The sequence below is a fragment of the Melospiza georgiana genome, chromosome 6 (assembly GCF_028018845.1).
Source record: "Melospiza georgiana isolate bMelGeo1 chromosome 6, bMelGeo1.pri, whole genome shotgun sequence".
Lineage (NCBI taxonomy): Eukaryota > Metazoa > Chordata > Aves > Passeriformes > Passerellidae > Melospiza > Melospiza georgiana.
The window spans coordinates 26,360,376-26,384,207 of NC_080435.1; the positions used below are offsets into that span (position 1 = coordinate 26,360,376).

The 23,832-nt window shown below is 41.1% G+C and overlaps 1 protein-coding gene across 2 annotated transcripts in view; it reads right to left on the bottom strand.

Moving 5' to 3' along the window:
- Positions 1 to 23,832, bottom strand: part of PARVA (parvin alpha) — a 63,202-nt gene that overhangs the window by 5,344 nt on the left and 34,026 nt on the right. For both annotated transcript variants that reach the window (XM_058025876.1, XM_058025877.1), the window contains exons 2-12: positions 19,130 to 19,219; positions 18,960 to 19,030; positions 18,245 to 18,347; positions 15,387 to 15,527; positions 13,356 to 13,471; positions 7,879 to 7,937; positions 7,018 to 7,037; positions 5,795 to 5,856; positions 5,028 to 5,096; positions 3,694 to 3,795; positions 2,859 to 2,931 (exon numbers count right to left, since the gene is read on the bottom strand). In XM_058025876.1, the coding sequence (XP_057881859.1) occupies positions 2,859 to 2,931; positions 3,694 to 3,795; positions 5,028 to 5,096; positions 5,795 to 5,856; positions 7,018 to 7,037; positions 7,879 to 7,937; positions 13,356 to 13,471; positions 15,387 to 15,527; positions 18,245 to 18,347; positions 18,960 to 19,030; positions 19,130 to 19,219 (906 nt within the window). The remainder of the gene's footprint in view (positions 1 to 2,858; positions 2,932 to 3,693; positions 3,796 to 5,027; positions 5,097 to 5,794; positions 5,857 to 7,017; positions 7,038 to 7,878; positions 7,938 to 13,355; positions 13,472 to 15,386; positions 15,528 to 18,244; positions 18,348 to 18,959; positions 19,031 to 19,129; positions 19,220 to 23,832) is intronic.

Consider the following 23,832-nt stretch of genomic DNA (forward strand, 5'->3'; position numbering starts at 1 on the left):
GCAAGTTTAAATTTTCCAGAGGATCTAAAGAAGCTAGGTATACAAGTGCTCCTTGAACAAACATCTGAAAATTCTTTGAGTTAGCTGACATTCGTGGCTGAATTAGTCCTCAGAAACTCAACATCTAGAGTAAAGGATTTATATGAAACAAAAAGCTAATGAATACCTTCTGTTTCAAAGAGCAGTTCTTGAGAAAGTCAATATTATTTCACAAGAAATCTATAAAACAAACTGACAAGCACTACTGCAGCAGTCTACACCAGTGCTTGAGTCAATCTCAAACATGGATTCAGAACTGCCCCAGAAAGAGCAGAGTGGAATCAGAATTGTCCCATCTCTTTCTGCTGAATGCATAAGAACTCAAATTCCTAACTGTGGTTCTTGGAATTGGCCAAAACCTCCAAGTGAACCCAGTAAATGGTGCATATAGTCACCAGAGTTTAGCCATTATATTTTTCTACATTGATGTTTCTCACAGATTGTGAAGGGTCACACTTTAAATAATTAATCCAATCAAACCTATGCCTGGTAAGTGTGCCAACTAAAGACATTGAATTTACGTCCATGGACAAAGGGTGGAAACACTCAAGGCTAGATTTTATTCTGGGCCTTGGTCATATAACCAGAGCCAGCATTGGTTTGTGGCTCTTTATAAATCAGATGAAAAATGCTTGGTATAAAATGCAGAGGAAATGCCAAAAGCTGCAGGAAGGGTGCACTGCCCCCACAACATCCCACAGCAATCTGTAATACTGTTTGCATGCAACACTGGAAGTTTCCTCTTTCAGGCCAGCAGCAAGGTGCAGAATTACTTTTTTTCCAAATACAGAACTTCTATTATTAAAGAAGTAACTTTGTTAGTTCTTTGCAAAGACACCACGACAAAAAAGACACCACCACAACAACAAAATCCCACAGAAGGGCTCAAAGTAAAAGAAGCATACTCCCAGAGAAGGATGGGTTATTGCCATTGCTACATGGGGTTTGACCAGCACATGTAACATTTCACTGGTTGTAAGTAAGTTTCTAAAAGAGAAACTTGAGGTTGGCTTTGATGTACACATTGCAAAGAGCTCTGAAAAAGCTCAAACTGCAAATGAATTCATTATAGATTCAGCAGATTAATGTTCCAGCCATTTTTAAAGTAAAAGGTCACAGAAAGCTTTTTAAGACCTTTTTGATTATATTGCAAATAACCCAAATAAACTGTTGACCCCATAAAAATCATTGGTTTTCATACTCATTTATTTAACTGCATTCTTTTTTTTTTCCCACTAAATATGTTTCTCATATTCTAAAGCACTTTTCAGCATATTTTTTCCTCAAGGACCTCAAAGAAACAGTGTAGGAATTGAAAGAGTATTTAGTGTACACATTTAGGGTAAGATCCTTTTCAATACTCTTTTGCTCACTGGAAATTTTAAGTACGGGCATTGTGCCCAATGTAACAACACATAAAACACATGTGTTTTTCCATTCACTTTGGGCAGGAAGTTTCATATTAAGCATTTCAATAATTGCACAAGAAATGTCTTATATATGCTGAAATATCCTTATGGCTTGATTTATACTGGAAAAATTAGCTGTCCCCTAGAGCAATAAATACCTGAAAAATTAAATGCCATAAGAATTTTAAACCATCCATGGGGAGCAAGGGATCACAGATACTCTGTGTTTTACTTGGATCCCTCGATTTCACTGTTTCCTCATTCTCACTTTGACTATTTCAGACATAAAGGCTTGTGATACACTCACCAGTGGTACAGCTAAGCATGACTGTGGATAAGAGTTCAACCAGTCAAAAGAAGTAAAAAAACCAGGCTGGGTAGGTGGAGATTTAATGCACAGGCTCGATCCTGAGATGCATTATTTTTTGTGTGTGTGTGTGTGTGTGTGTGTGTCTGTGGCTGTTATAACCTGGAAGTTGGGAGGGATGGAAAAAGCCCTGAATGGAGCAGAACCTGATTGAGCAAGCAGTGCCTGAATCTCCCAAGAGTTCTGACTGCTAGAAGCAGCACTCTGACATGAGCTTATGTCAGCTCCTCAGGGAATGACAATCCAATATTGTGGCAGGAAAAGACTGTGAAATGTAAGTCTGAAATTGGCCTTGAAAAGACACAGCTATGTTGATTTTTGTGGCAGGTAACCAGCAGGAGCCCAGATATTCCTGGTGGGAAGAGGGGAGGAGAAGCTGCACACCCAGCTCCTGCATGGTAAGAAGTGGTAACTCCTCACAGGAGGAGCAACAAGAGATACCCATTGCCCGGGTGAATCCAGGGCTCTGTCTCCAGCCTGAAAAGCTGGATTTGAACACTGTATGTGTATGAACAAAGAGGAGTGGAATCCCAATGCTCCCAAAGTCAGCAGCAAAACCTTTATCCTCCCTGAAGCACATTCTACTGTCAGTCCCCAGCTCTACATCTAATTTGAATATGCATTATTAGGTCCTGCATCCAAAGGCAGGTATGTGACCATTTGAAATTCAGCTCCCACAACATCTCCTTCGTTTGTGAAAATCTTATAAATTACTGGAATACTCAAGGTTTAGCGTAAAAATGTGAGATGGAGGAAAATGGAGCAATTGGAGCAACTGACACCTGCCAGTGACACCAATCACAACTGTGCTCTCTTTCAGGGAATATTGGAGTATTACTGCATATGTTTGGCCAATGAATAAAGGAAGCATTGCAACCTTTGAAAAAGAGCATTTAAAATACAGAGTTCCCTGAGCACTATAAAAATACTGAGTTCCCTTTTGCTGCTGATTAACTTTACTTTCACTTAGCCACACTGTAACCTTGTAAGATCTGGAGCCCATACAAATTTTTAAGGAGATAGAAAAAAGGTAGAACAGGTACCTTCTGGTCTTGGCTTTGGTTTTTCCAATCCACCATCCTGCATTAGCTCAAATGCAAAGGATACATTGACAACCTGGCAATACAACAGAGGCAGTCACTCTTGTGAACTCTGTACAGTGCAAATGGTCAAGACAAGACATATTTAAAAGATATTCAAAAGGAAAAAATAGTCAGGGCTCTGTAGATCTGGTCTTTGGAATCCAGACAGTCCATTGTTTTGCTGTTTCTGGGTGATGGTGGTTGCAGAAAGATAAAGGTAATTGAAAGTTAACATGAACTAACACAACCCTTAACAAAATTACTCACAAGTTAGCACAGCCCACTTCCTACAAGTTCAAAAATTGGAACATGATGGCCCCTGAAGTGCTCTTGAACAGACAGATGAATTGCCTGGATAGCTACAGACACTGATGTAATGTTGGTCTCAAATTGACACATTGTACATATATGCCTTTATGCTTCCAAAACCCTTTAAACCTTTCCAACATTAAATTCTCGGATTTTGGACACACAAAGAAAATCAATTCTGTCATCAGTGCCTGTATGTAATCCTATATATGTTAATGAACAGTAGGTCTTGTATAATGACAGCACCACACAATGGCTGCCAAAATCTGTTAATACTTGCTAACCACCCCATCATTAATATAATTTTCTGTTTCATTCCAGCTAAGTATTAATACTGATTTTTTAAATACTTGGAAATGGTTAGCAGTACAATCCTTTCTTGACTTCAGCTATTAGCATCAAACTTATGCACAAAAGTTCGTGTTATCCTTCTACAACTAGACATATTTATATGCTTGTTTTTAACAGAAAGATGAAATCTAGTTACCTTTTGTTCAAAACTATCAGGAGTCAAAAAGAAGCTGTGCAGGGGAACAAAATAGCCTTCCAAGAGACCCATTAGCAGGACTAAGTACACTCCATCTGCAAACTGTGGAAAAAAAAAACCAAAACATTTCTCAGTACATTTTCTGAAAAATAGTTCACTGCTTTCCTTATTTGACAATGGAGTCCTGGAACAGATTTGCCCAGGGAAGTGACCAAGGCTGGATGGGGCTCTGAGCAAGCTGCTCTGGTAGAGGCGTCTCTGCAGGAGGAGTGGAGCTGGATGATCTTTAAGGTCCCCTCTAACCCAAACCATTCCATGTTTCTGTGGTTTTGTCACTCTCACTCCTACCCCAGTGGCATTAAGTCTATGGGTCTATCAGCCCATCACCTTCCTCAGGCAGGTGATTTTCCTTCAGCTGATGGAAATACAACCTCTCATTTCAGAGAATGCTGTTTCAGATAAATGCTTAAGGAGTTTCTAGATACATTTGAATGTTTTCCCCCAAGGTAAATGATGCAATGAGCAGAAATAGGGAATGCCCTTTTGAAAGCCTTTACACACAATTTCCATCTAAATCCTAATTTTACCTTTGAAAAATCTCTATCAGATTGGTAGGTGTGTAAATAAAGCAGAAAATCTTCATAACATGAACCAAGATATAAAATAAAGCCTGACCTGAAGACACCTGGGGTTTTTTGAGAGTGCAGATCCCAATCCCTTCCTGCCTGACCCCGTAATTTTCTTACAATAACTGCTGCAGTTGTTCACATGAGGAGGTATTAATACAGCAGGATTAAGCTTTTCTTTTAGCTTCTTTTCAGCCAATTTAGCAGCTGAGAACACGACAGAAGAGCATGCAGCACATTATTTCTGTGGTGCAATCAAGCCTGCAGCCCAGCTGTACAGCTGCCTGTACACTTGAGCAGCTTTGCTCTGGAGAATCCTGAATTCCCCCTGAATGGAGGCTTTGTGATCCCATGTGCTTGTGCAAAGGTAGGCAGGAAACAACTGCTCAGCCTGGTACTGCAGCAAACCAAGTGCACACAACCCCTTCCTGATCAAAACAAGCAGGTCCTCCTTGCAGCACTTGGCAGCACCCACAAGGTAGCATTTGGTAATTAATTTTTATGCTAATGGAGATACTAAACTGTTTTAGATGCTTGATTGGTGAGGTTCTTCTTTGTACATCTTTAGAAATGAAGGATTTCCTGCTGAAATAACATCTTAGAGCTCATTGAACAATAATTCAGTGAAATTTCTGGATAAAGATGAGGGCACAGTCCACAACAGAGTGCAACTACCTCTCCCCTTTAAGAAAGGCTATAAAATCCTACCTGTGTATCCAGTTCAGTCACCTCTAAATTCAACTTATTCAGATGCTTGTTCACAAAGGTGATGAGAGTCTGAAATATGAAAACACTGCAATGAAGGCCTATTCAGCAGGGCAGCAGCTCAACACCAGCAGTGTGAACTCCACTCAGAAGAGAATCTGCGTGAGTGAAGAGACTGCAACACAATCTCCAAATTTTGAAATTGAAATGTGACATTTAAAATTGTTTTAAAATTATTTTTTACAAGAATGAAGAACAGAACTAAAATGAATGCGATATATATATATATATATATATATATATATATATATATATATATAAATACACTGTTAAAACATAGAAAACCCCCAAATTTTTAGCAGACTAGGGAGAAGTGGGTAATTGGACTCCACTCAAATCTGACAGCAGCCAAAATACTCTAGGGTCAAACCTCTGGCAGCTGTAAACTGGATATCTCATTGGCATCGGTACAGTCAATGTACCAGTTGGGCTCTACTCAGCACACACTTTGTCAGAATTCTCCTGATGGAAACTTTGATAACTGTATGTTGTTCCATGTTCCAAAGTTAAGTTCATGCTGCTAAACATTAAATAAAAACTAAGATTATAATCATGACTTTGTGTATTTAAGCATAAAGCTTAATTGTATTTAATGTATGCAAAGCATGCCATTATACATTATATCCACACACAGCACATCCACACCATCTGATACACACAAGCATGCACATGAGCACAAGAGGTATTTCAGAAATAAAAAACCTTCCAACCTTTTTCACTACATTGAGCTTGTCTGGGGCATGGTCAAATAAAGTGTCGAATGCATCTCTTTCTGAAAAACATTCAGGGCCATTAATATACTGGGCAGCAGTTGTTCCAGTGCAGAATAAACACTTCCTGAGACACACATTCATTTCAGACAGCACAGTCAGCAAAATGGTTCAATATAGTCTCTGAATTCCAAGTGCCAAGGAGTTTGCATACTTCTCTCTTGCGGTGAGCTGTCAGTAACTTATTCTCTATTATTCACAAAAAAGCATCATTTTCAGGTAGGATTTGGGTCACCTAAAGACCCCATTTCTCAAAAATGAGCTAAGAATAGCATCTTTCTGCATGAGATCTTGAACAGCCAGATAGAGACAGCCAAGTAACCAAATCATTTCTGCAGAAGAACATGAGTTTACATTAGTAACTGTATCTACAGAGGAAGATTTTCCCCAAGGGCCACTGACTGCATTATAAAGCAGGTTTATGATTAAACTTCTGCAATACAATCCTTTGTACAGATGTTTTTGGCCATTATATGAGGCAATTTAGGACAGCCAATCTAAGGTAGCATGACTGGAGTGCTACTGCAGCCACCTTCTGAAGAAAAGAGAAAAATACATAAAAAGGCACCAGAGCCTTTTCTGAGCAATTTGTGTTTCAACAACCACCTGAATAACAGCAAATGACTCAACAAACATTCATATTCCTCAATTTAAGAAAAAAACCAAAGGCATTTGTGGAAGGCAGACCTTACACCAAGCAAGACTCAAGGGAGTGTTTTCTATTGTCCAGCCTCAATCCTGGCAGTGAGACACACGAGGCACAGGGCCTGCTGAATAATGACTCCACATCTTTAAAGTATAAGTAGGTAATGGATGTGGAATATCAACATTCACCAGCTGGTTCATGATAAGACACCATTTCACATTGCTGGGAACTCAGGACCATCAATACCACTGCAGTAATGTTCTGCAGGTTAAACCACAAAGCATATGCAAATTAACAAGTGCTGGACAGCAATGAAATGTGTTTTAAAGATGGTCAGAGTGATTTTATTGGCTTTTTTCCCCTTGTGTTAACTGCCACAACAGCCTGTGGTGCTTATTTACCAGGGCAACCTGAAATCCTCTCCTTTCTTGCCACTTGATCAAAGTGACCACCCACTGGAGAACTCATGTACCCTCTGGCTGCCTCAAGAAAAGAGACAATAATCAAATGAACTTACCATGCCTTCCTGATAATGCCCTGGGGGGGAAAAATTGAAAAGAACAAAACAGTTACATATAATTCACCTGCAGATATTGTGCTGCAACAAAACCCAGCATACATGGTATGATCTTCATACCATGATCCTCAGCTTGGTGACTAATGGAGTAGATCCATGGATTTAGGAGAATTTTGGGAATAACTTCACCAAGTTACTCCAGGGTTAGTCTGGAGTCTCTCAATATAATATCTCTTGTCTCCACCAAAGTCTCAGGAGGCCAGATCCCATATTCCCTGCTCTGAACCAGACCAGCACACCCTGCCTGAGTCAAGAAGGCTTTTCCATGTTGATTTTGAGAAAACTCTTCCCTCTGCTTCAAAGACGCATCTACCACACCAACCACAACAGAAATCCAGCCCAAACAAGGCTTGGGCTGGGTTCTTAGGAACTGCAGGATTTCGCTCCAGTTGATCCTTCATATAACTATCACACATAAATCCATACAGATTAATAATAAGTCAGTAGTGCAGCTTCTCTCCATTCAATTAGAAACCTGGATATTCTACTACTGTTCCCTTTTGGTTTGGAACAACTTTTCTGTTATGAAATGTTCAGTGAAATGGCACATACAAGGCTTACTACCATCATTTTACACACCTGAAGTCCTGCTTTTAGTTCCCCACCTCTCTATTTCCTCCCCCTTTTGTATTTTTAGATGGTTGTTTGCAGCTCTTGAAAAGGCTAAAATACAGTCACTGGCTGATGCATCATCTTCCCTGGAACCCCAATACTGAAAGCTAAATATCAGCAAATGTTTGAATTTCTGAGACACATCTGTGTTCAATTACTGTACTGCTGGCAAATGTGGTGTTGACATACTCAGTGTTACCAGTTATTTCCTCTTGGATTTGTCGAGACTGGAGGATTCCTTCTCGTTTCTGCAAAAAGGAAAAAAGCGACATTTTTCTCACTAAAGTTTAATGCTTAGGGTACAGTAAAAATTTGTGATCCCCAAATATAATTAGATAAGAAACCTGCAGAATAAGACCTTTTCTTACACAAATTTTCACAAGTAATATATTATTTTACCTTGCAAGTATTTCAGAGAACTCTTTTATACATTAACAAGAAACCTGAAACTCCACCTGTAGAAGGAAGTATTTATTTTCCTTTCTCCATTGTTCTTAATTCACTTTTCTTTTAAAGGCCCCAATTCAGCGAGACATTTGAAACACCCAAACACACATGTAAGTATTTTGGTGGAGATAGGTCTAGGTGAGCTGAATTAAGCCCTGTATTTCAATGAACAGCTTGGCAGATGGTGCCCACGCTTCTCTTTTGCAAAAATCATGCTCCCAGGCTATTTGCTATTTTGTTCTTTTCTTTTTGCCCTGTTTGTACTCTTTTTTTTTTTTTTCCTCAGTGTTTCCTTTCTCTGCTGACAAACAGCTCTATAGGCTTCTGACAGAAACCAAAAATCCACACTGCCATGCTGGTCCAGCAGTGACTGATGTTCCCCAGATGGGAGCTGGTGCTGAGGAGCCTTTGCCCAGAGGCTGTGCCCAACCTGGCAGAAGCCAGCTCCAGTCACTGCTGCTTGAATCAGCTGCAAAATGCAGCACTTGAAGAGTTTGACACTGTTTCAGTTTGCTGATCACACTCATCTGGGCCTGCTGCTGTAAATACCACACATATGTTTTGCCTCTCTTTGTGCTCTCTCTGTCAATCCTGTTCGCTGGTATTACCAAAAATTTGCAGTACACAGAGACAAGTCAGGCAAATGCTGACAACTCCATTTCAAGTCTAGACAAGATATCAGGCAATTACTCATGATTCTTCACTCCCTGTCATACAAGGAAATGAGAAAAATAGATTTATGCTGGTCCTATACTCATCTTCTATGTGGAAAAGCAAAAAGGAGAATTACCTTTAGAAAAGTCCTTCATGGCATCTGAACTGGGGCTGCTGCTTTCTCCTTCCTTGGAGAAGACAGCACATCCCTACCTGAGGCAGTCCTGAGTGTGTGATGTGCTGAGGACTGAGCCAAGCTTGTCTATTTCTTCCACTACTAAGATACATTTCTTGATATATTTTTCCTTCTACATTGTATTACTAAAATATATCAATAAATATATTTATTTCTCAAGTAAAGCTGAACACGTCCCTCTGGGTCATTCCAGACTGGCACCTGGAGCAATGTGAACTGTCCTTGCAGCTAGATGACAGTTTCAGGGGGTTTCCATGCTATTTTTGAAAGTCCAGTTTCTAAATATCTTGCACATAGTGAAAAATGCATTGAGGGAGGACCCTGGAGAACTTAAAAGACAGGGGAGTCAAGGGTGTTACACTGTGGAAGAGGGGGCACAGAGCAGCTGCAGAGGCATTGCCTATCAAAGCCTGAGGAAGAATGACATAATTTAGAATGACATAATTTAGGGCTACCTCCACTCCCAGCTTGTGCAGACAGCAGTGAGTGCTGTCTCCAGAACTAACTGAAAGCCCAAGTCACAATCTAGCTCATGCTAGCACAACTTGGATCTTCACTCTGTTTGGTATTTTTGTTTATTTTTCCCTTTGCTGCAGGGTGAAAGGAAACTTTTATTTCCTCCTCATGAGGACTCTGATATGCCACTGATGCCTCATGCAGCAAGAACCCTGCTGCTCTCATCTCCCACAGGGGCTGAGCACCACAGCAATGCCATCTGTAGCTTTCAGTGATCAGACTGGGAATATGGGAACAGAAAAAGGTTTATAATGCTCTACACCTTCTCTCTGCAAGCACACAAAAACTGCCAGAAATATACTCCAGTACTGATATTAAAAATATTTCCTTTTGCGATAAAACGCAGCTAAAATATTAAAAGAAAGGAATCCGCAGCCTTGTTGTTGACAATAACAACAAAAACAAACAAAAACCCCAAACCAAAATGATCCCAAACCCTTGTTTTGTGTCTGGCACCTGACCACTAACACTGATGGGATTTCCACACTGCCCAAACACAACGTGCATCCCCTGGACACTCATTTGACCAGCACATGTCAAGACAGACTTTCCTATACCTTTGATTTGTAAAAAGACTGGTAAATTCCCAGTGGAATGGACCCTAAAACACGGGTCTAAGCACCTTCTCTGAAGGCTGCTTCTCATAATCTCTTGCTCTTTAAAAACTCTTCACTCAGAATTGACCCCAGCACTGATGTCACCTATTGTGAGGTTTGTCTTATACTAGACAGAGAATGACACAATATTCCTGAAAATACAGAGAGGTGCTGCTGAGGACTGAAAGACTATCCAGCATGTTTCTTAAAGGCAACAGTGGCTAAAATTAAAACAACAAGCTATAAAAATCAATTATTTGAAAGTCCCTGAGAAAAGAGGCATGAATTAAAATTCCCCATTAAAAAGAAAAGCTGGAGATGCATTCCAGTGATAACAGAAGACCTTAATGAACAGGCTTGGCATTTTCTTCCCTCACAGCTGAAAGACTTCAGAAGGCCCTGAAGATATTCCTAATCAGTTACCATTTAAAATTGGCAACTCCCTAGAACAAAAAAAGGTAGTACATCTGGAATTAGAAAAGATCTCTTATCTCCTTTTGAGTCAGCATTTTTATGTAACTGAGGGCCAGCTGCTTAATTTCCCCCACAAAGCCCCAGTCTGAAAACCTTGCCATTATTTGGATGGCTTTTTGCCTATGTCTTGTTACAACTCATTTCACCTGGAGGACCATGTTTTATAATTGCCCCACCAAAGTGAAATGCAGAATTATTCTGGAGCTTGAAAGAACAAATGCATTTGTCAGGGGTCCAGAGAAGACTTCACTGGAACCTGGAGGCAGTGCTGCTCCAAACCCTTTCAGACCTTCCCAGGCAGTGGTACCAAGGATCTCTGATTAGGGCTGTGATTTACACACTCATCTCATCCCAATAATTACCTAGCTCTGCCTAAGAGCAGTTCATGCACCCCAGAACTGCTGTCCCAGAACATGCTGAAGCCATTCTGGCTGCTCTGCCAATGCATTCTTACACTCTCAAGATTTCCATCTCTTGGACACAAACAATCTGTCATCTAACCATCCGTGGATGGTAGAAATACATAATTTTTAAGAAGAGGCAAAATGATGACAAAACCTAGCTCTCCAAAAAAGCTCTCAGTCATTTCAGTAGATATGATCAAACAAAGCCTGGGCTTTGTTCAAAGTTATTTATTCTACTGTTATGGCAGGAAAAGAAAATAATAGAGTAGCTACAAAAGGTCCAACTATCACATTTTTTCCTAAATCAGCTTAAACCCAGATTTCATATCACTCTCATTGCTAACAGCTTTTGTACAAAAGAGCCAAAGGAAATAAGCTTTCATAAGAACTAGGCTGATTACCTGTTAGACACGAGCACATTTTTTGTTTCACAAATATGCTTTTTCTATTTCAATAAACTACATCCAGCCAACATAGCAACCCTCAAATTTTATGTGTTTCTATGCCTAACAAAATCATGAAATGAATTAAGGGAGTCTTTCTTAAAAGACTTTATAAAACCACTTTGTTCCTTTATTTCTGTCTCTCCTGTTCTCTTTATTAAACCATGCACAGCAGAATTTTAAAACAGCTACTGCATAGTCTGTTAAGCTTCCCTAGGCTTGATCCTTCTTTACAGAATGCATAAGTGTTCAGAACATGAGGCGTGCAAGCCTGACCACTAAATCAGCCATTAGGACCTGCTGATGGTTGATTAAAACTTCTGTGAGTTCAAAGAGTACATGATGCATGATATAGAATCAGTCCCATCACACAGGATGTGAAAGACAGATTTAAAAAACAAAAATAAAACCTTCACCCACCATTAAAAAAAAAAAGAGAAATGTCTGAAACAATTACAGCAATTACAATTACAGTAAATATACTGGCCCCCACCCTCTGTTAATAGGAATCAGCAGAACTCTGGAGTTCACTGGATTTCACCAAGGTCAGGGTCTGCAGGACAAAATCTCCTTCAACATGACTTGGAGATTATTCTGGCGGAACTGCCTCCCCTGCCAACCACTGGCGCCTGAGCTGCAGCTGTGCAACCAAGAGTGAGCCAGATTCTCCCACTACTTATTGTTTTAAATTGGTTTATCTGTACTGACTTCAGTGGATTTGCTCTTGAACTACATTAGCCTGTTAAACAAGAGGATAATGATGCCCACTGACTTAAACTGGAATTTTGTCTGGAGGTATGGAATGACAGCAGAGGTTCTGATTCTTTCTTTAAGGACTGTGTTATTTTTCTCATTTAGTTTTTCATCATTAAGATGCCCTACTCACTGTACTCCAGTTGGTTTTGGTGGAACTTTGAGATAAACCAGTATAAATAATACATTTATAATAGCCAAAGGTTAGGTTTCTTCAAAGCCTTAGACATATAAGTGCAGATTCCCAGGGATTGTCCTTCATCATCTGTAGAGAAACTCATGAAGCAGAATCTGAGTCAATGAGTCACTACCAGACACCAGTGACACATTTACCAGAGACTCTCCTTCAGATTTCTCCCTAAATTACAAAACTTGTCCTATTTGAATTCTACAAGAGAGAATGTTTACTTTCTCAGATCTGTCTTGCAGATTTTCAGCCACACAAAACTTGAGCAATAGCTCTTTCACCCAGTTACTTCAGGGTAACATCAGTTCAAAGACATAAATAAAGACAGTTGCAGTGTGAAAAATAAAGGCAAAGTTAATTGAGAGAAAGAAAAGCAGATTAAATGGGAAGAGGACAAATAAGATAACGAAAGCACAAGTTCAGCTGAAAGAAAAATGATGAACAGGAAAACATGAATTTGAATGGATGAGGCTCCAATAAGGAGACTGACAAAAGATTTAGTTGATGGGGATTTTTTTGCATGCCTTTGAGAAAACCAACACTGTAATCAGACTAAATTAGCATGCACAGAGCTGAAAAAGAAGTTAGTCACCTAACATAAATGCGAATGTAATAAACAGTGACAATTCATCATTCAGTGCCAAGAATAATTTGAATCTCTACACAAGTGAGAAGAGCATCAAAAAATGGGGAAAATAATAATTCTAGCGATCATTCCGGGTGATAAACACATTCCAACAATAATAATGTTTCATGTATTTTTACTGTCACAGTCTGGCCACTTCACAGTCAAAGTAAGACATTGTGAGGCACAGCTCAAGCTGGGAAAGCAGATTTTTCTCTTCTCATGCCTTTTCCAGGGAAGATGCACGGGTGCTCCTTGTCAGCCAAGGAGACACGCATGTGCCTGCCCAGCCAGAAACTCCAGGTGCATTTTTCAAGAAACCCCTCAGTCAACTTCACAACACTACCAAGAGCTGTTAAAGCCCCTCTTACCTGCACAACAACCACCTGGATGGACACATGGTCAGGGAGTCGGATTGGTGCTCGAAAATACTGAGATAATGCAACCAGAAGATGAAGTATGGCTACGAGACTTTTAGCATGAACAGCTGAAATAGACATTAAAAGCACAAGTTACAAACTGCAAAGTAATTAGGGCACAGATTTTTACTTCTGCTTAGCATACAGGGATTATGGGACTCCTTTCCTCTTGCCACCTGGAGCCAGGGGGCACCTTTAAGGCACCCCATCAGCACCAATGCGCTACTCTTTGCAATATGTCTGAGTGTCACAGGCTCATGGAGATGGAAATCTAAAGCTAATCCAAAAGCCAGATTTTATGTACAACAGTTTAAGTGCTGTCTCTGCATTCTCCTTGCCTCTCTTTTATTCCCTTTACTTCAATAAGGATTTATGGACTATCAGAAAGATATTTTTGTACTCATAACATGCACTTATTCATTTTTAAGTGTCACAATGTCTGCAGGATGATAAATGAGCCTGTTTTGGCACAAGCCTTAAGCAATAACTTATTAAACTCAATGACTCAAACATTCCTCATGAAGTTGTTCTAGTTCTGTTACTGAAGGTTTTTTCAGTGGGTCTCATATATGGGTAGTTAACACTAACACAACTTGCAAGACATCAAAAGCCAAACTGTAGGAAATCCTTGATCAAGCATCAAACCATTGGCATGCATGTGGATAATTTCCAATCCTTATTATTGCCTTTCTTCTTCTTCTTCTATTTTGTTTTTGCATTCCCCAAAGTAGTATTCCTAAAAGATCTCTGACACTGCCGTGCACTTAGATTTTTTGTACTTGAACTAATCATTAAGTACTACCTTACTGCACTGCTGAAACTCGATCAGATTCACTAAAATACCCTTCTCCATAATCCTACAGTGCAAGTCTCAGCTATGCCATGCAGATACACATTGCTATAAAATGTGGCATTGCTGGCAAATGCTGCTGGAGGGCCCATGGTCAGAGATGAGGTGCTTTAGCAGAACACTACAAAGATGTCTGTCTGCCTACCACCAGTGTGTGCTACAGCTGGACACAGCTGCTGCTCTCTATCTCTATTCCAGCTCTAAAACACATGTAAAACATTAAATTAAAACTAGGAGTTAAATTGTCAGGCCACTCCAAACACCCTGCCTCCAGCTGCATAATAAAGAATGGAAAGAAAACTCGGGGCAGGTTGAAAAAAGAAGGGGACAAAAAATTCAGCAGGACCACAGACAGGGGAAAGTCAAATGGCCAAATATTCACTCTTCCTCCCTTGAGATATTCCTCTCCTTCTAACTAATTGTTGTGAATGGAACAGGATACAAAACTGCTCAGCACAAGACAGGTACAGGAGACAGGGAAAATGTGATGTACTGGTCAAGGTATTCACCAGCATGAAATGATTCTGAAAACCAAACTTAAAACAGATTAAGAGGCCTAATTTTCTACAACTGATAACCTGCTTTCTCCAATACACATACACTGAAGTGTCTTGTGCTGGGCCACTGAAGACATTTCTATGAGATATGTTCATTTTTAATACAATAGACCAGGAAAGGCACAGAATTAGTCTTGATTAGAGTTTTGTAACCAAAACTAGTGGTTCAGACTTTGCCTGAAATTATCAGAAATATTATTCATATCTATGTCACAAATTTCACACAGAGTTCTAGGACCTAACTGTCCTTATGTCCATCTGCTGCATTTCTGCAGGTACTTGCCTGTTTCAACAAGCCAATTTAGCAATACAAAACTTAAGCTGGTATGCACACAGACTTCAGAGCAAAGCCACCACACTTGGACAGGCTCTGAGAAGACACCTAACTGGAACAGAAGGCTGAGCACCAGTAAAGAGGACAGAGTGGCACATCTGGAAGCGCCCTTCAGAGCAGTTCCTGCCATAAATCCCAGGTTTCAGCCCTCCCATGCCACTGGATATTTCAGAACTCCAGATGGCACCTACAACCTCCCAGCTGTCAACAGATGAGAAGAGCACAGCAAACACAAAACTTACAGTCAACATTCCACTTAATGCTTCTTGGAGGGAGTTTAAGGGTTTCATTGATCTTTTCAAGCACTGTCTGTAGCTTCTGTTTCTGAGCAATTTCAGACTGAGTAACTTCTGCAACATTCAGCTTCTCACTTTCAAGCTTCTCTGAAGTGATAGAAGAAAGAATGGAAGAAAAAAAAAATTGTCAGCTCCATGAAGAACACAAAGACATTCCATACACCCAGAGGAACATTCAGGAGACATCAGACTTCCTAATTTTGTATCTAAGGTTTTCCAGAGCCACTTTTCCTCTACACTTCTGAGCTTCTAAAGATAAGTTCACATTTTGCCTTTAGTTGCACACTGACAAGGAGAAGGCTCTATGCCACACCACTGGCTAACAAACATTTGCTGCAACTCCCTTTAGGGAGCACCAGACTTGGACATAAGGCCCTTTACTTCTATTGCTTCTGCTTGAAAGTCATTCTGCTTGCAAGTGGCTTGCACAGCAGACCATCAAACCTAGGAAACAGACACCAACTTTATTTCATCAGTCTCAGCCTCCCAGCTTCTACCTCAGATGCCGGAGATAAAAATTTTACTTGGCCTAGTAGTGATAAAATGAAAGTGATTCCGTATTCATAGAGGCAGAGGATGCATCAAAGAAAGGCAAACAAGTTTTCATGAAAACAACTAAAACCTCAGGCAAATTTCTCTCCATGAAAGCACAGCCATTTACTGCACTTAAAATTTGCAGTAGATTTTAAAATACTTTAGGAATTGGTTTGTTACAATTAGTACAGTTGCTATGTATATACATATGTGGTTTATCGTTAACCCTTAAAGAATAAGCAAAGAAAATACAGCAGCTCCCTGGTGACAATACCAGAAACAAAATGCTTGGTCACTTATTAATCTACTTCTACAAAAGAGTATTTTGTTAAGATTTATCTTTTTTGATAGGAGCTGATCTTGCTCCTATCAAAGCCAACTGAGTATCTTTCCAAAGTGAGTGAGCCTAAACCACCTGCCTAAGAGCTGCTATCTCCTAATCCTGCCTAAGAGCTGCTATCTCCTAACCCTGCCTAAGAGCTGCTATCCTCTAATCCAGCCTAAGAGCTACTATCTCCTAATCCTGCCTAAGAGCTGCTATCCTCTAATCCAGCCTAAGAGCTACTATCTCCTAATCCTGCCTAAGAGCTGCTATCTCCTAATCCTGCCTAAGAGCTGCTATCTCCTAACCCAGCCTAAGAGCTGCTGCTATCTCCTAACCCAGCCTAAGAGCTGCTGCTATCTCCTAATCCTGCCTAAGAGCTGCTATCTCCTAATCTTGCCTAAGAGCTGCTGCTATCTCCTAATCCAGCCTAAGAGCTGCTGCTATCTCCTAATCCTGCCTAAGAGCTGCTATCTCCTAATCTTGCCTAAGAGCTGCTGCTATCTCCTAATCCAGCCTAAGAGCTGCTGCTATCTCCTAACCCTGCCTAAAAGCTGCTATCCTCTAATCCAGCCTAAGAGCTATCTCCTAATCCTGCCTAAGAGCTGCTATCTCCTAACCCAGCCTAAGAGCTGCTGCTATCTCCTAACCCAGCCTAAGAGCTGCTATCTCCTAATCCAGCCTAAGAACTGCTATCTCCTAATTCTGACTAAGAGCTGCTATCTCCTAATCCTGCCTAAGAGCTGCTGCTATCTCCTAATCCAGCCTAAGAGCTGCTGCTATCTCCTAATCCTGCCTAAGAGCTGCTATCTTCTAATCCAGCCTAAGAGCTGCCATCTCCTAATCCAGCCTAAGAGCTGCCATCTCCTAATCCAGCCTAAGAGCTGCCATCTTCTAATCCAGCCTAAGAGCTGCTGCTATCTCCTAACCCAGCCTAAGAGCTGCTATCTCCTAATCCAGCCTAAGAGCTGCTATCTGCATAGGTTTCTTGCACCTCCTCACGACAAGACTGAAGATTTAGTAAACAGAGACCTGATCCACAAGGAATTAAGGGTAATGGAAAAGATTCCTCTGAAATCAATAAATGCTAGATCAGTGTATGCATATTTAGAGTCAGGCTGCACCTGATACACATGTTGTGAATTTTGGGTGAAGACACTGGAGATCTGCCCATGACAATCCAACTGCTCAGTCTGGGCAAATCCAGTCCATCACAATATATTCAACAGTTTAACCATTCATAGAAGGGAATAGTCTGTGAAGTCTTTATTAGAAGTGCTCACATGATGTTTCAAGATTCATGTAGGATACTGGAAAGAAATTTACTGGAGACTTTATGAGCTGTAATAACTAAGAAAATGGCTTTCAAGCCAACAGTGTAAAAAGCACATGCCAACACTGCATTAGCAGTTTCTTGTCTCTATCTGTTTCTCAGCTGAAGCTCAGATTGCAGTCCACTGGGCACCATTACCTCAGCCATGTTAAAAGCCAGACATCAAACCAGAAAGAAAATCCAACTTTCCAGAGGAACCTTGCGATGAACAAACTATAGCATGGAAGGAGCAGAGATTAAAAACATCCACCATGGCACTGAGACTGCCCTTGCCTTCAAACTTACTTTCCACTTGTAACATGGCAAAGTTTGTGCAGCCCATATGCACGTAATAAATTTAATTGGAGTGAAGAGTGCTGCCAAGACAAGAGCCCTCCCTCTGCAGCACCCCAGGTAGGCTTTGTGCTGCTCTCACCAGCTGCAGAGCACCACACATTGCACTGCAGCCACGAGGGCTGTGCACACAGCCCATTGCTCAGGGGGCTCATAACACAATGCTATTTTTGTACCACTTAGTGCCATAAATGTAAGATGATACCGAGGCTCCTGGGCAGGAACAAGAGATCCACTTCTTGACAAAGTGCTTTAACACCGTGCACGTGTATTTTTTCTTACCAAATAATTTCTGCAATACTTGTCCATCATACAGGTCTTCAGCCAAGTCTTTCACAATAATCCTCTCTCCTACCAACACATCATTAATCCAGTCAATTAATACCTATGTGGGAAACACAAATTTGGCAGTATTATACACTATTCATTTGCAATTTAAACCACATGCCATTTTTCTTAGCAGAAAGAATACCAAAGCTGCAGTGGCTCAAAATACAGTCTGACATACCTTCAGGAGCAAACAGGAAAGACTCAGGAAGGACTCACCTGAGGTGGTTGTGCCAATGCACCACAAGGTCTGGACAAACACTAATTAATGCAGTATCTTCTGGACTGAAATCTTTCCCTTGCTTTCAGTAGAATTTTAACATCTTATTGTGTTAAAGGTGCTGAAGTTGATTTTAATGAAGCATCCTGCTGAAGTTCTAACCCCAAGAATCACAAAGACAAGGGAAGATCAGCATGATCTTCAATTGGGGATGGGATGGGACTGAGACTCTGGCCTCAGGAGTTTAACAGAAATTTTAAAGTCTCCCTGTGCCACATCTAGAGAAAGATACTGCCACAAATGACCTCCCCATTTCACTGGGATGTATGCACCATGTGGTTCCAACTAATTAATATCTAACTAGTGCTTTCAAGTGCTCAAGTGAAAGAGGCAGGGGTGGCATTAAAAGATAGTTCCACTTTCCTGTCAGGGTTTACATGCTTTCATTACCTTCATTAGTTCTTGCAATTTTGGATCATTTCTTGAATTTGGATCCACCATTGTTCGGACTTCATTTTCCTCTGGAAGGTTTAAAAGAAAAACATTAGAAACTATCCCAGGCACAACACTTCATTTTACAGCAAGTTTTCGAGTTGAGATGTAAAATTTTTGTGAATTACCTAGCATAGTGTCCTCAGGGTCTAGTTCAAATGGAATGGGACTGAGAGGTAAGTTAATGGCATTTATTCCTTCTTCCTGTAATTCAGACACTAGGAAATAAAAAAAGAAAAGCTTGGTCAAAATTCAATTTAATTTTACTTACTATTTCACTCTCACTAAAAGTAGCATTAATTGTCTTAATTTCTTTATAAGAACATGACTCTATTAGATAAGCCACTGGGTGTAATTACAGCAATAAAGTAAAGCTAACAAAAATGGGGGGCCCAGCCAACAAATCTTTACTTGCATGAGTACATTTTTCACAGATAATGGTGCTGGAACCAACACAATTACCTCAAATCTTTTCCAGGACATGGCCCATTGTCTTCAAAATTTTAAAAGGCTTGCTTGCATGTTAATGGTCCTGACATTTTAACACTAATGAATCATTTCAGCTGAGGGAGATGGTTATTGCTCTCAGTATGTCACCGTGGCTCTAGGGATGTTTCAAGTTTAGCTCCTTGGGAAGAGCTGGTGTGGCTGTGCACCCACCCACCCATGCAGGAGTCACCAGGCTGAGGAGCCATCCCAGCCTGAAGGTGCAGCACTCAGCACATTCTGCTGCCCAGGATGCTGATGGGTCTGCACTGTCCAGCTGGAGCAGGCTGCAGGATGCTTCTGGCCTGTGCTCTTGGCCTTTCCTCAGCAGAAATCACAGCAACAAGACACAGTGTAGGATGATGAGCCCCCAGAAAATGGGTTCAGTCTGCAGGTTAGTGTGCAGTCAATGCAGGTTGAAAAAGAACTTGGATATAGAAATGGAGAAGTAATCCAAGATCCCACAGTTTGGAGATGTTGTCACTAAATATAGACAAGGTCTTACTCAGCCAAAGTCCCCGAATTCTGCAAAAATCAATGTTCTTGAGAAGAAAAGACCAGAAAGACCCAGAGAAGTGGTGTAAAGTGGTCACTTGTTCTGTGACAGGCCAGAGCAACTTCGTTCATTCCTCTGGGTGACCCAAACTTTAATAGGTTGCAAAGACAAAACCCTCCCTTCAGAGCCCAAAGGAAGAGCCTCCCTAGCAGAAGGCAAGGAATCCCAACAAGGCCACACACCATCCTGTGCTGTGGAAGAGCTCCCAGCACGGAGCAGGGAGGGAACCAGAGCAGGGATCACACGAGTTTGTACCTTGCTTTGAGAACAATCAGTGCAAAGCTGATTCACCAATCCAGGAAAGGGGCTCACTGTCTTAGCCATGACCAGGCAGTAATGTTGCTTTGACCACTCAATTTCCAACCAGAAGTGGTTGTTAGCTCATCTGTTCCAGTCAGAGTTTACACTTAAATAACTTAATCCAACAATCCTACATATGGCCTAAAGATTCAGGCAGCTGTCCACAGCTTCTGACATGTACTGAAATATCTGACTGATGTGCAGATGCAAGATTCACCATCCAACAATTCAGATTTACCAGCTGATCCTTTCCCCAGTTTATTCTGAAAATCACAGAGACAATTTGGTTTCTAAGAAAACAGAGAAATACTCTAAAGATCTTCTGTTTTATTTCTGCCCTCATGGCTGCCTCATAAATCAGCTTTACTTCCTTGGTGCATTAAGTGTAGCTAAATTCACATGAACACTGATCATCAGTCAGTTGGTGTGATAACAGGGCTTAGAAATTTACAAATATGTTCTATGTTTCATGAAATGTTTTGTGGTCTGCCAGATGAAATGTTTCTGTGCATGCTTCAAGGATCTGTGTAGCTGTATTCAAGCATCTATGTAAGACTCACAGCAATAATGGCTGCCAGAATGTTTATTACTTTTAATGGTACAAAAATAACTCTGAAAAATCCACTACCTTCAACACTGAACCCATAACTTCACTCCATACACTCACCCTGCTTATGTATCTGTAACAGACAAATACTGAGCAGCTCGAAAGAGTCATAAACCCATGCTGACAATAACAGTTCCCTCGACTGTTGTATATCCTCTAAAACTGATGGCTGAAAGCAAGGGACCAAATGAATCCCTGATGTAACTCCACTGAGTTCTGAGGAGTTACAGCAAGGATGAAGTTGGTCTAGCATGTACAATCTCGGGAACTGCTTGCACATTAAGTAATGGCAATTGTTGAAACTGCTAGCACTCCTTGGAGAAAATCACTGTTGGTTTCTTGGTTTCATTAACCTCTTTCAATTTTTTTTTTGGTTATGGGCAAATGTCAGCATGTAGAAAACATCCCTGTGGAGGTCTTCTGCTCTGAAATGTTTAGCTCATGGAGGACTACACACAAAGCCTCCTAGGCAGAAAACGTGGGATTTTTTCACATCAGTCCCAAGGGGGAGCATAGTAAATAAAATCTATTCAAGCCAACTGCCTCCCCTGAGCTCTCCTGTCCCAAAGGGCTGGAGGCTCTGCTTGGGTGAGACACACTGGAGAAAGCAGTCAGCTCATTTTCCAAGTGAAGGACAGTAGTGAAAGCTTTTGGTTCCTCTCTCCCGGGAGCAGGCCTCTGGCAGAGCTTGCTGACAATTTTGCAAGGAGACTGAGTGGACCTTTCAAGGTGGAAAGTTATGTAAGGAATTCTTTACAAGGCCCACTGAACTTTGCCATACCTGTCCTCTAGCATGCACAGCATTCTATCTTTGATAACATGACCTCCATCATATTCTCAGAGAAAATACGAGAAAGCAAATAAACTCCTGCCACATCTTTGAGTGAAAAGGGAACATAAAATACAAATAAGACAACAATAAATATACAAGGGGAACTAAAACACTGGCATGTTCTAGAATGTAAGTGTTCTATTTACTGCCCAGCAGGGGCCAAGCTCTGCTTGCTGTACACAGCTGTAAGCACAGACATTTTGCTCACCTGCCAGAGCCATTTGCAGAACCTCCAGATGATCCAAAGATCCCAGATGGATCCAGGTTTTAGAGAGCACAGCTCCTCCTCACCTCTGCTTTCTGCAGGGCACAACCCATGCCCCAGGCTAGTATTAGCCCCCTAATAAAGGGACTCCTGCCCTCCTGTCCCCCACAAGCAGAAAACATGATGCAGAAACCTTGAACCTGACAGCATCTTTTTCATTTCTTTCCCACTACTAAAAAGCAGAGATTTAACTGCAGATTAGTAATGCTACTAAATGGAGCAGGTAAGCACATGCATTATAACAAGCTGTATTAAACTGAGAGAAAATGTACTATGTAGTATAGCTTCACTTTCTAAGACTTTCCATCAAAAAAATACCATGACAAATCACTGCTATACACTTAGGTGTTTATAGAGCAACCACAAATATGTGATTGAGGTTAAGAGTTTGCATACCACAGTTTCAGTAGAGGAGTCCATTTTTCAGCTGCTTCTCATTAATTTGTTTTAATTAATTTTCATGGAAATCACTTCAGCAACTTAGTATTTTAATAAAAAGAAAGAACACAGCATTGGGGCAATTTTTTGCAGCAGCAGAAATTAACACAACATAATCTAATTTCTTGAAATACTTTGAGGAGTGGCTTTGGAGCATCAGTAAGGGCACTCCAAGCCTTACAGGAAGGGAGGAGGGGATGGGATGGACCTGCAGCAGCTCATCTCTACCTGCTGCCAGGAGCCAGAGCAGGGCACTGGGAGCTGTGGCAGCTCCTGTGAAGGACAGCACCCAGGGCGTGGCCACTGCACAGGGCCAGCAATTGGAGCTCAGACCCTCTGCTGTGACCCAGATCCAGCCCAGGTCATCAGCTCACCGTGCTGGCAGCATTGGGAAGATTAGGGACTTCATCCCTTTGGGCACGACAGCAAAATCCAGCCCTCCTTTTTTTTTCAGTCACTATGCTGAATGGAACTGGGGGAATGCACTTTCAAAGCAAGACCCTGAAAAGCAACAGCTACATCTGGGCCAGACAAGTTTCTGTGGATTGGCAATGTGGAAGTCCCAGTTTTAACTCTGGATGAGGAATGGACATTTCTGCTCAGACTTCTGATTCAGCTCCACGTGCCAAATTTCTTATGATGTAATCAAGTGCAACTCCACTGCTATCAGCTGTCAACAGACTTCCTCCCATCATGCCAGCACCAAATTTGGCCCCAGAGCCGGGGAGCCCTCGAGCCTCTATCAACAGCAACTACAGCAGCTATTTTAAGCTGGATGGAATTCTTACTGTTTTAGATGGTCTAGGATTACGAGGTCATAAACCTGTGCTATCAAACACAGGCGTGTGCTCTGAGCCAGAGCCCTGTGATGTGTGCATCCAGCTGCCCTTGGAGCTGCACATCTGAGATGCAGCACGGCCCATACGCTTCAAATTGCCTTAATTCCTCCAGTACATGCAGCCTGTTGCTCCACATTGTATTTATTAGACAGTTTCATTTGGGTTTTTTACTCATTTATTTTGTGTGCTTGAAGGCTTTTTGCTGCCCTATTTAGTATTCAGGGCTTAGAGTCATTCTGATTTGAATGAAACACATCTCATTATTTAACTGAGCTCAGCAATACCACATCACCAGTGCACTCTCTGTGGTTTAGATGTATTTTATATCCATCAGAAGAATCATGAAACAAATGCAGCAAGATGCAGAGTAAAACAGCCTCACCTCTGAGTGCTGCAGCCATGTCTTCCCCATGTAACTGGTTCTGTACTTACAAAATTAAAATTACTGAAGTGCAATGACAGCAATGGATGAATCCTGAAATTGTGCAATTAACTAGAACCAAACCAT